We start from the raw sequence: 13,585 nt of genomic DNA, 5'->3' as shown, positions 1-13,585 counted from the left end.
CAGTGCAGAATTCTGCTGGAGCAGCACTATTAACTTTTGAAAAAAAATAATTTTCCATGACAGTATCCCTTTAAGTTCTTTCCACCTAGACAGCCTAAATATCTAACTATTTAAATTATTCTGTTAGGATTTTTCTTGTTTTTCATGTAAATGAGCAAAGGGTCTCCAAAGCCCAAATATGCTATTCGTGTGAAATTATTTCATCTCATTGTCACTTATTTTTCTTTTTTAGTGTATAAGACCCTTTATTGTAAGTACACAACATTTATTTCTCTTTACATTAATTTAAAGATGTAAGTAGAAACATGACACAATTACTTATGTCCTTTTACAATTAATATCATTTCTAAATGTTGTCATATGTATTTGTCCATTACATCACTTATCAACATTACCCTTTCTTAAAATGTTTCTATGCAATAACTGATAGATAAACACAAAATAAAGTCAATAACCCAGCTGTGGCAGTTCCCACATGTGTGTATTATTAAAAATACACATCAAATTTAGACTTTTGATTCAAGTTGCTATTTGGATAAAAGTGGTGTATTTGGGTCACTTGACAGAGAAACATTAATAATGGTATTGACTGCAAAGTACTTTGGCAAAAAACTGTGATGGAATGCCTGATTGGACTGGGTATCCATCTATAGGTATAAACATTGTTTGTTTGAATAATATAGAAGACAAAGTAATTAGACAATTTAAAAATACTTATTGAAGACAATTATCTTAGGTTTACCTCAATAATAACTTGTTTAGCCACATAAAATTGCAGTTTGCTTGCTTTAATGCTTGCTTCATTTCTCGGTTCCTTAAACTGTAAATTAGAGGGTTCAACATAGGAATAACCAGCGTATAAACTATAGCAACAATTCTGTCTTGATCCAGGGAATAACTGGAACTTGGTCTCATGTACATGAAAATAACAGTACTATATAACAAAATTACACAAATAAAATGAGAGCCACATGTTGAAAGAGCTTTGTGTCTTCCCTGGGGTGAACATCTTCTAAAAACAGCTTGTAGAATTGAAGCATAGGATATGACTATAACAATAATTGAACTTATAGTAACAGAAGAAGCAAATAATGATACAACAAGCTCATTTATGGTTGTGTCTGAGCAGGAAAGTTTTAGCAAGGGCACAATATCACAAAAGAAATGTCTGATCTGATGAGACCCACAGAATGAAAGTCGAAACATGCAACATGTCTGTATTAATGAGTGGAGAAAACCAGCTATATAGGCTCCAGTCAGCATCTGAAAACAAGTATTTTTGGTCATTTTCATTAAATAAATAAGGGGATTACATATTGCAACATAGCGATCAAAAGCCATCAGTGCAAGTACAAAGCTCTCAGTACTGCCCAGAGCTACAAAGAAATACATTTGCAAGGCACACCCTAAGTAGGATATGTTCTTTTCTGAAGACATCAGGTCAGTCAGCATCTTAGGAGTAATACCAGAGGCATACCAAAGGTCAATGAAGGCCAAATTGGCAAGAAAATAATACATTGGGTTGTGGAGATGTTTGTTTGTCCATATCAACAATATGATTCCAATGTTACCTGCTACCGTAATAATGTACATGAGGAAAAATAATGGGAAGAGAAAAATATGGGAGGGAACTTGGTCACTGAATCCTAAGAAGTGGAAATTATTTTGAGATGACTGGTTCTCCATATTGTAGCCTTTAGACAAATATTAACAATACTGGAAAATAATGATTAATTATATTGTAAATATTTTCAAGTGAATAGTATCTAAATTCACAGCAATGTAATGAACACCAGTTATTTATATAAAAGATGTAGCACATCTTGCACTGGTCATAACTAGTTTAGATCACTGATACTAGGTACAACAATATAAAAGGACATATTAGTTCTGGCCCAGCCACTTAGGGGCCGATTCACTAACTTGGAGTGAAGGATTCGAAGTAAAAAAAACTTTGAATTTCGAACTGTTTTTTGGGCTACTTCGACCATCGAATGGGCTACTACGACCTTCGACTACGACTTCGAATCGAACTATTCGAACTAAAAATCGTTCGACCGGGGGGGCGTGGTCTGGTGCTTCATGTAGGGAGACGTGTTAAGGAGTTGCTCTGGTTCCCGATCCCAAGCATCCTGTAAATATCAGCGACATCACCCAGCAAAAACGGATTACAGCGACCAGAACTGGGAGCCCTTACCACACAGATCCTTGATGGGGCAAAATCGGGCACAGAAGCGAGCTTCTGAAGCTGCAGCTAAACTGGAAAGGTTTGGCCGCGATGCGCGTCAAGGCCAAGATGGCGGCGATGGGCCTGACCCGAACGACAACGACGATCCTCAGCTAGTTGAGCCCACACTTGCAGACTTACTTACTGAAATAAGATCCTCCAATGAAGCCTGCACATCCCTCATATGCACGAAGACTGACGAGATAAAAGTTGATCTTTCCATAATTAAGCTAGACTTCCAAAAGCTGCGAGAGCGCACGGCCACGCTGGAACGCAGAGTAAGCTCGGTGGAGGACCTGTGTAACCCAATGCCGGAGCGCATGCAGCAAATGGATAAGGTGATTCATGCCTGTGCAAGTAAATCCGACGACCTGGAAAACAGGCTCCGTCGCAACAATCTCCGGTTCATCGGGTTCCCAGAGAAAGCTGAAGGAGGCTCCCCCGAGAATTTTATCGAGTCCTGGCTGGTGGACAAATTTGGCAGGGAGGCCTTCTCAACTACCTTTGCAGTCGAGCGTGCACACCAGATTCCATCCAAGGCCCCTATCCCAGGTGCGGCCCCACGACCAGTCATCGCAAGATTGCTCAACGCCAGAGATCGTGACTCAGCGCTGTCTCATGCCAGGAAGTCGGACGCGCTGACATACAACGCCACCAAGATCTCCATCTTCGGTGACTTCTCGGCTGAGGTGCAGCGACAGCGTGCCAGATTTATCGAATCCAAGCGTCGCCTCCGGGAACTCGGTTACCAATATGCCATGCTGTATCCTGCCCGGTTGAGAGTGATCGCGGATAACAGCTCGCATTTCTTCACCTCCCCGCAAGACCTCAGCGACTGGATTGATAACAAGAAAAGTGCGTTGCCTGAGAATCCGGCTGGCCCTTAAGCTGAGAATATGTCGTCCTATCCCCCGGGCTGTTAGGGGCAGAGGCGACACTTCAACCAGGTCGTATAAGTCTACCATGTTATTGCTTAATGTTACTTGCCGCTTGACTCTCTGACTGTCGTTGTAGGGGCCTCAACCTGCAGTGGCTATTCCTGTTGTGTTATGACTTTCTGTGTTCATTCTAAGTGCCCAGTGAATGACTCCCTCTGATTGTATGGGATCGGGGGGACGGAGTGACTTCTTTTCATTTTTGTTTCCCTTTTTTTAGTTTGTTTTATTTTATCTCACTTCCCCTTTTTCTTTTTCTCTTCGGAACTGTGGTACTGTCCATAAAGGTGGCCAGTGCGAAGTTCTGCCCTAGAGAGAAGGCCGGCCACGTGCCACACGATCACCCCCCACGCACATGCGTATGTTAACTGGAATTGAAAGTTATGGGTTACAAATCTGCCAGGAGTTGGGGATCTGGTCAGGTGGGGAGGGGGAACGGCTTTATGTTCATAAGTCAAGAGGTGTTAATGATTCACAAAAAAGGTTCAAATGTGATGTATTTGTCCAACAGCTGCAACCAGGGATGACAACAAAAAGGATGCTCAAGTGTATCAATGCCATTTATTTGTTAGAAAGGATCAATGACGCAATTACTTAGCTGGAATGTCAGAGGGCTTAATGACAGTATAAAACGCAGACTAGTTATGGATTTTGTTAAGAAAGCTGGGGCAAACATAACTATGCTACAAGAAACGCACCTAATTGGTAGTAGGACACTAGCCCTGAGGAAACCCTGGGTGGGCTGGTACTACCATGCGGAATATTCCACCCACTCATCAGGAGTTGCGATTCTTATCTCCCGCAACACACCATTCAGGGCAGTAACTGTCAAAACTGACCCCAAAGGCAGGTACATATTCGTACATGGTTACATCCAGTCCCAAGAGGTAATTCTAGCCTGTATTTACATTCCACCCCCATACCAAGATACCCGCTTGATACAACTCATTGAATTTATAGCAAACTATCCACACGCAGAGGTAATAGCCATGGGAGACTTTAATGCACCCCTAGACTGTCCACTAGACCGTCTCAGGAGACGCTCCCAAGTTGTCATAGATAAGGATACGAACATTAAAGCCCTAACCGAATCTGCAGGTCTCACAGAGGCCTGGAGACACAGGCACCCAGACAAGCAGCAGTTTTCCTGTTATTCCATGTCCCATTCTGTGTTGTCTCGCCTTGACCTAGCTTTCTTAAGTCGGGGTGCACTCACGGAGCTCCAGGAAGTTAGGTACCTAGCCAGGGGGGTGCTCCTCTTGAAATTCGCTTGGGACTGGGAATAACACACTCCAGACCGCGCTGGTCTCTCAACCCAAACTGGTTAAATGTGCTAGACAACTCCCAAACTATTGCTGATGAGATCCGCGAGTTCCTGGCTACCAATGATAGTACAGCAGACAACTTAATTATATGGGATGCCCTAAAAGCATTTCTCAGAGGGCAATTTAATTCAGAGATTAAGGCCTTTAAAAAACAGCACAAACTTCAACAAAGCCAGTTGGAACAAAAAGTAGCCGATGCCGAGTTAACAGTAACTCTAGACCCGACCCCAGAAAATTTTTCAGGCCCTGCAGGTGTCTCAGGACACTTACGCTAAACTGTTAAGGGATAAAGCCCAACACTCCCTGAGCTTTATGAAAATGAATGTAAAGGAATGTGGCGAGAGAGCAGGTAAACTCCTAGCCCACTTGGCCAGAATACAAACCTCCCCTCCAGCTATAACCTTGTTAAAAACCCGTGAGGGAGAGCTGACCTCAGACCCCACTCTAATAAAAAGTACCCTATCCCATTTTTACTCAACCTTGTATGAATCCACCCTGGAGAACGGATCTATTGAGCAAATTGACAATTTTATTGAATCAGTGACACTGCCTTCATTAGACAATGACTATAGGGAATACTTAGAAACAGACATCTCCTTAGTGGAGCTGCAAGAGGCAATTGATTCGTTTCCACCAGGGAAAGCAGCGGGAGCTGAAGGCCTGCCCATTGAGGTCTATAAAAAGCATTCCCACTCCCTGGCCCCCTTCCTACTGAAGGTATATAATGAAGCCATTATACAATCCCGCTACCCGCTTCAATGTACCATGCGGCTATTACTTTTATCCCAAAACCGGGTAAAGACCAAACCCAACCAGAGTCTTATAGGCCGATCTCACTCCTTACAGTGGACGTCAAAATCCTTGCCAAGATCATGGCCAATCGCCTAAAGAAAGTAGTCCCCGCTCTGGTGGGGGAGGACCAGCTGGGCTTTATGCCAGGGAAAACCACTGCCCTCAACATCAGACGGTTGCTATACAACCTTACCTCCGACTATACCAACGCAGGCACTAGAGCTATTGCTGCGCTGGATATCGCCAAGGCCTTTGACACAGTAGAATGGCCATATCTGTGGAAGGTCTTGGCGGCATTTGGTATAGGCCCAAAATTCATAGCCTTGATACAACTCCTATACAAAGCCCCTATGGCATCTCTCAGGATAGGAAACGGAGACACATCCCCCTTCCCGCTCTCCAGAGGCACGCGGCAAGGCTGCCCCCTGTCACCCATGCTCTTCGCCCTCGCAATTGAGCCTTTTGCTGCAGCAGTCCGCCAGAACCCGAACATACAGGGCTGGGAGGCACAGGACCGAACAGACAAACTGCAGCTATATGCAGATGATACCATTATTTACCTGGGAGACAGGGACCAGTCACTCAAGGAACTTATAGGACTAACGGATACCTTTGGCACGGTCTCTGGTTTGAGAGTCAATAAATCTGAATCAAACCTATTTCTGGTGGACCCCCCTTAGCCTGATGAAAATCTAGCGAATAGTGACCTATCAGTTGCCCCTCAATTTACTTACCTAGGGGTGGTCATCTCCTTGCCAGTGTCCTCATACGTAAGCTTAAACATAAAGCCACTGCTTACTTGGGTGCAAGGTAGGTGTGCGGCATGGGGCAACTTGCCAGTTGGGCCAGCTGGCCGTATACATCTAATCAAAATGTTTGTGCAGCCAAAAATTTCATATATGCTGTGGCACTCCCCCAGGTCACCGACCCGGTCCTTCTTTAAAGAACTAGACGGAATTATTAGGAAATTCATCTGGGGCAAGGGTAGACCTAGATTAGGTCTTCCCCTTCTAAAACGCCCTAGACAAGACGGAGGAGTTGCCCTCCCAGACTTCCACATCTTATACCTAGCTGCACAGCGTGCACTCCTCTCTACAAAAGCTGGCAACAGGGGAGCAATAAGCAGCTACCCGCTTGGCAAAACCTAATAAGTATTCCCTTGAAGCCTGACAGGTCCCCACTAAACCAAGCATCCACATCCGCTTACACAGCTGCCAAAAAAATCATGAAATACATGACAATGGACCCGGCCACCCCCCTTTGGGGCAACAAAGCCCTAGGTAAATTAGCCGAAATGGTTCCCCCTAAGTGCTGGCCGAAATGTGGTATTGTAACTATTGGAGACGTCTGGGAAGGAGATGACATGATATCATTTGCAGCTCTTAGAAAACAGAGCAACCTACCTGCAAACCAATGGTTAACTTACTACAGAGTAAAGGGATACCTAGGGAAGGTGCACAGGCTCTCCCACATAAATATAGCAGAGGACCCCGTGTTAAGTCTAATTAAACAGGGCCCATCGAAATGTAAGATTTCAACCTTATATAAGCTCATCACTACTACTCAGGCGAACTCCACTAGTTTGAAAAGCAAACTCCTATGGGAAAGAGATGTAGGAGACTTGACTGACACCCAATGGAAATTAGCACTCAAAACCCCCAGATTGGTCTCAAAGGACTGTAGGCATGAACTCCTCCAGCTTTATCTGATACATAGGGCCTACTATACTAAAGACAAACTGCACAGAATGTTCCCAGACCAATCCCCTCTGTGCAGCAGATGTAAGACGGAGGTTGGATCCCTCATACACACTTTCTGGCAATGCTCAGCACTGCAACAGTTCTGGCAACAAGTCTTGGGGCAAACGAGCAAAGCCATAGATACATTGATACCTGCAGACCCGGTACTATGCATACTAGGGGTGACCACAGATCAAAGCAGGCTGACAGAAAAGAAACAGCTGTTAACTAAAGCACTATTCCATGCCAGAAGGCTCATAACTGCAAATTGGAAGTCAGAAATCCCCCCAAGTGTTGAGGCGTGGGTGGGGGCTATGCAGGATGCATGTAAGTTAGAACTGCATATATATAGGAGAAGAGGCACACCCCAGCACTTTACAAGGATATGGTCGGGGTGGATGGCTAATAATGCGGACTTGGAGGACCCAAATAGGGGTGACCCAGAGTAAAGTGCTCCTGGTGAGTTAGGGACTACCAATTTCATACTAAACTGAAATATTGTGGATGGGCATGAATGATGTTGATATGTTATCTGCATAAATAATACAATGTACACTGCTGAGAACTGTTCGGTAATAAAGGTGAACTGTTATCTTTAAGGATTGTGCCAATCTGCGCATTGGCCTGTATTGTGAATGCACTGTTGAGTACTCTGTCATGATTAAACTGTTCAATAAACCTATTTTGAACCAAAAAAAAAAAAAAAAAATCGTTCGACCATTCGACCATTCGATAGTCGAAGTACTGTCTCTTTAAGAAAAAACTTCGACCCCCTAGTTCGCCATCTAAAAGCTACCGAACTCAATGTTAGCCTATGGGGAAGGTCCCCATAGGCTTTCCTAAGTTTTTTTGATCGAAGGATATTCCTTCGATCGTTGGAATAAAATCCTTCGATTCGAAGGATTTAATCGTTCGATCGAAGGAATAATCCTTTGATCGTTCGATCGCACTATTTGCGCTAAAATCCTTCGACTTCGATATTCGAAGTCGAAGGATTTTAATTCCAAGTCGAATATCGAGGGTTAATTAACCCTCGATATTCGACCCTTTGTGAATCGGCCACTTATAGTTGACTTGTTTGGTAATCTCTTGTGTTCCCAATTGGTAGTTACTAGCTTAGCTGTTGCATGAGACAGGAAGTCAGTGTAACAGGAAGGGAGAGGAATTAAAGGAATTATGAGGAATTAAAACAGTATTGGCAGTTTAAGGCTAAATCTGCTGACCTTTACAGTCTTGGGTTTTCCTACATTACCCATTGAAGGCATTCCCTCTAATTGTTATACATGTTTAAATGATTGACTAGTGAATGAAAATGTTCCTTGAATTTATGAAGAGTTTATTGTGCATCCAGCTAGTTATATGTTGACTATAGTAAATAGCTATTTCATAATGCTTTCATTTCTTCAAAAGCTGAATAGTATTCAGTATTCAAATGCAAAGCTTGCTGGATAGTTGAGTAAACAGTGAGGGCAGTACAATATAATAATAAATGGAAATTTGTCTCTTAAAGTTACAGGAGGAGGCTTTTTGTCGCCCTTGGCAACTTGCGACTCAAGGTTCTCATCTTGCCTCATGGCAGGAGCAGCGCTGTTTTTATGCCAGAAAATATGCTACATAATATCATACTGTCTGAGGCTCTACACTTAGGGGGTTATTTACTAAACTCCAAATGCAATGATTTTTTTTTTATATAAAATCGGACTTTTCAAAAATCACAAATTTTTCTGAATTTATTAAACCCGTGAATGGAAAAATCAAAATTCGAAAAATTCCGGCATCGCAGACCTGTCAATATAAGTCAATGGGAGAAGTCCCAATTATATTTTAATGTGCTTTGCTTTGAGTTTCTTGCAATAGTTTTCTTGCAAAAAAGCATAAGAAATCAGAGTTTTTAGATGAAAAATCCGAAAAAATTATGAAAATCTGATTTTTTCCTGCAAAGTAAATTTTCAGGAAAATGTAATAATAAATAAGCGTTAAAAACCCGAACGTATTTGATCGGAATTGGACTTTGATAAATAACCCCCTTATAAAGCTAAAAATGACACAAATTAATTTTTTTAAGAAAAAAGAGAAAGGATTAAAAAGATTGTTTACATTGTTACAAGTTTCTGATATGCACGTAATTAGTTCTTTATGGGGCACTTGAATGTGGATAGCCTTACTCTGCATGTGTTATGCCTGTTTAGAAATTTTGTCAAACACTGATGAATGCTTTTCCTCTATGAATTAGATTTGATCAGCACTGGTATTGTAAAAATCTAATGTGTTTAAGCAAAGATGGCCTTCATCACAAACCTCTTTGGTCAGACGTCACAGTTGTAAACTACTTTTCATTCAGATCCAAAGCAAACATGGCACTCATATCAAGTCTGTTATCGCCCACATTGCCATTTTGTGAACAATATTTATATCTTATATATTTCCTATGGGATTGAATCTAACAAGCAATTATTCATCAGTAAAAGACTGCTGTAATTCACTTGGGTCCCCAAAGATGTAATCATTTGTAGACAAATGTTTTTTGTTTTTAAACATTACACAATTGAGTTTAACTAATGCTTCTGTAATACAAGGAATTAAGAGATACAGTACTACGGTTCTTTATGAACAAATCACAAGAGTGTAAAGGGCACTGACCAAAAGCCAAAGGACAATGACAATGAATATGTGATCCCTGGAATTCCAGCCTATATCCAGACAAGATTTACAGGCTTCCCGACTACAGACAGTTTCATGTGAACCCAACTAGGCACAGTCTTTACTTTTAGTCTTTTAAAAACATCATTCAGTGCCATTTTGAGGACTACTGTGCCTTAGATGATATTTTTAATGTGAAGTCATGGACATGTGAAATAAATATGCACCATTTTGAAGTGTAAACATATTTTGTCTGTTCGTTTCTTTTGAAAGTTTTAGAAGCCAGTGGTTGGACTGTAGACAGAGCCTCCCAGTGCTCCCACTCTCAACCAGCTCAAGAGGTGGGGATTACTAAAATCTGAGCATTCCTATCAAAGCACAACTATTGCATACACTGTGCTAACAAACCAAACTGCGTCCATGAAGTGTAATGGAAGATGTGCGCTGAGCCTTGTGTATCGGATTTATCGGTTAGTTTACAGCTGTAAATACAGATTTTTTTACCTAATACAAAGTCATTTAAAAATTCATGTTTTTGCGAGTGCTGCAAATTTGAGAATCTGTAATAGAATTCCCCAATTGTTTTTTTGTTGTTGCGGGAAAAAAAAATTTTTTTTTGCATTGGGAAAAATTTTGAATAAAATGTCCTTTGAATACAATGCATTTGCCACAAAAGAAAACAGCTATTGGGGTAGATTTACTAAAGGGTGAAGTGACTAATGCTGGCGACAATTCGCCAGCATTACTGCTGTCAGGCACTTCGCCAATTTACTAACGGGTGCAGGCATAACTTCTCTAGTGAAAAATACAGACGCTAGTGGTCATTCGTGCTCTATCGCCAGGCTAATTTTCGCTCTGGCGAATGGATGTTACTCTGCATATTCACTAAGATGTGGATTTTACTGAATGTTACCTCTTTCGCCAGACTTGCCTTTGCCAGCTCAGACCAGGAGAAGTGCATTGGAGAGCATAGATCTTCCTCAGTCTTCTGTTACTTACATCATATTTTTAGTTGAAAAAGTTTCCCAAAAAACGCTGCCGTCTTTTCCTTTTTTCAGATTGATAGGTTGCAAAAGTCCTTAAAAATTATTTTGGGTAACTGGCTTCCCCCATACATTTTCTAACATATGGAATATAAACTATGCCATGGGCTCATGTTTAGGGCATTATAACAACTCTATTTTCTTTATTAAAGTCCATTCAACTTTTTTCCCGCCGTATGCAAATCAGCCTGAGCGAAGACCTCTAACGAAGTTGCACTAGGCACAAGTGAACGCTAGTGCATCTTCGATTTGATTGCCGAAGTAACGCTAGCGAAAATTCACCAGCATTTGGCGCCCTGGAAGCAACTTTTTTGGACGCATTTTAGTAAATTAGCAATGTCTGAGCGGAATTTCGAATGGCGAAGTGTTGCTATGGCTTCAAAGCCATCGCTGGTGAATTTTCGCCTTTTAGTAAATTTACCCCATTGACTCAAATGCATTTGGCACAAGAAAAAATGTCATTTACTCCAATACATTTGGAAAAAGAACAAATGTTGGAGTCTAGGACCCAAAAAAGCTGCCATAGGAGATATTGCTTTGCATTTACAGCATAATTAAACCTGCATAAAAATTGCTCTTATATTAGTGATCTTCCAGATACATCTGAAGCTTTTAAAGAGACAAATGGGTATATTTATCAAAGAGTGAAGTTAGAGATCACTACAGTCTTCTAGAGTGAAATTCCACCACTCTCCATTCATTTCTATGGGGTTTTTAAAAGTGTGTTTATCAAAGGATGAACTTTCACTTTTACCCATTGATAAATAATGGAGAGTAGTGCAATTTCACTCTAGAGGACTGTGGTGATCTCTAACTTCACTCTTTGATAAATATATCTCAAAGTCGCCAGCTGCTCCTGTACGGTTTCAGTTCATTTTTAAAAAGTGCTGGTTAACTGCTCCTAGAAGCAATTGGTGGGCATATATTAACATAATGTAAAGAAATGTTTCTGCATACTTATTAGGTGTCAGGGCCACTTTAATAAGGTAAACAAAGCTATGTATAAATTGCATTGGGGCGTGTGGATGTGAGACATCATATACGGATTACTTTTTTTTTCAAGAGAAATTAGATAACTTACTGTTCTTGTATTTCTATGTTTAATTACAATGAATTACTTTTATATTATACATGTGTAATTATTCTATTACTGGCACGGAATAAGTTATAGTAATGTATGTGTCTGGAATTTTCTGCTACATAAATCTTTTATGTACTAATCCTTAAAGGGGATCTATTGAGAAAATAAAAATTCAATTTAAGCTGAATTTCACAAAATAAGAAACCCTTAGGGGGTTATTTACTAAACTCTGAATGCAAAAATCACTAATTTTTCCAGAATTTATTAAACCCCCGAGGATGGGAAAAGTCAGAATCTGAAAATCCGGCATCTCAGACCTGTGGAGGTTTCACATAAGTCAATGGGAGAAGTTCCAATGATTTTTTGATGTCCGAAAAAATCTTGAAAATTGGATTTTTCACGTTTTTTCCGGATTTTTTTTCCTGCAAACAATATTTTCGGGAAAGTGTATTAATAAATAAGCCCAAAAAAACCTGTGCGGATTTGGTCGGAGTTTTTTTCAGAAACGATTGAGATAAATTCGGACTTTGATAAATAACCCCCTTAAAGTCTTTACAATTAGATCACTTCTCCTTTCCTTTCATAAATGTGTAAACTCTCTATATTGAGACAAATCCCATGATACACTGTGAATAACAATCCAGATTCATAAGTAGTACAATATTAATAAATACAATAATCTTTATATAAATATCAAAATTACATAAAGTAGATAGGTGAATAAGTTAATAGCCGATTAACATTTTTAACTGATCCATAAAAAAAACACCAAATCATATCCATATCTAATCTATTATTATAGTTATACATAAAGAATTAAAAATATCCCCATCATGACTAATCTTTTAAAATAGAAGCATTGTACAGAATAAACTTTTTATCAATTTGCAACATTCTAATCACTCTATTGATACCCTCTTTAGATACTACTAATGCTTTTAAAACAGACACACTGCAAAAATTGCACACTTAAGTGTAGCAGGGCACATCAAATGAGGAATTAAGCCCCTTCAGTATTCTAGAGAAAAAATCCAGCTCACTTTGATTCTTTTTAATAGGCTTAACTTATCACCTCCTCTTGGGTGTAATACTACTTTATCTATGCCCCGCACTTTTAATATTGCTATGTTTTTTCCCTGTACACTCTGCAAAGTGTTTCCCCTCAGCAACTTGTTGGTGTGAGTTCGGGATGTCTAGCACCTGCTTCCTAATGCATAATTTTAAGGTACGTGTTGTATATCCCGCCGCATATTGCACTTTTTGCATGTCAGTAAATAAATGATGTGTGTAGCGTTGCAATTCATGAAGTGTCTTCCATAGGATTTACCTGTCACTCTACTAATAAATACAATGTAATACAATGTGACCCTCTACATTTAAAGAAGCATTTAAGTCAGGGGTGTCCAAAAAGGTAGATCGGGATCTACCAGTAGACCTTTAGCTGGTGATCAGTAGATCTCAAGACACTGTCAACAAACAGCTTGTCTGAAACACCCTCCTGTTTCATGCTTTCAGTCAGACATTTATTATGTTATGGTTACATTAGAAATAGTTGTTTGGTATAATATAACAATATAAATTCTCTCATAAATCAATATAATATTTAAGTACTATTTTCCATGGAACAGAATGCTAACAATGTTTTATGGATGTAGATCATAATGGGATATCATCACTAAAAGTAGACGTCACCTCACATTAGTAAAGTATGGGCACTCCTGCTTTAAGTAGTCAAGCAGCTTTCTTTTGTAGGTTTCGTAAGAAATAAGCTTGGTGACAGAAAATTGGGAAAGGAATTTGATT

At 40.3% G+C, this 13,585-nt stretch overlaps 1 protein-coding gene across 1 annotated transcript; it reads right to left on the bottom strand.

The window, feature by feature from the left end:
• Positions 1 to 738: 738 nt before the first annotated feature.
• LOC108710291 (olfactory receptor 5F1) lies at positions 739 to 1,686 on the bottom strand. Its single transcript, XM_018251433.1, has one exon. The coding sequence runs from the start codon at positions 1,684 to 1,686 to the stop codon at positions 739 to 741; it is 948 nt and encodes a 315-aa protein (XP_018106922.1).
• Between the last annotated feature and the right edge of the window lie 11,899 nt (positions 1,687 to 13,585).

The sequence above is a fragment of the Xenopus laevis genome, chromosome 3L (genome assembly GCF_017654675.1).
Source record: "Xenopus laevis strain J_2021 chromosome 3L, Xenopus_laevis_v10.1, whole genome shotgun sequence".
Taxonomy (NCBI): domain Eukaryota; kingdom Metazoa; phylum Chordata; class Amphibia; order Anura; family Pipidae; genus Xenopus; species Xenopus laevis.
The sequence above is the reverse complement of the archived record's forward strand: the minus strand, read 5'-3'. Positions and strand labels throughout refer to the sequence as shown.

Coding starts and splice junctions, on each gene's coding strand:
- LOC108710291 (XM_018251433.1), bottom strand. CDS start 1,686: ATGGAGAACCAGTCATCTCAAAATAATTTCCACTTCTTAGGATTCAGT.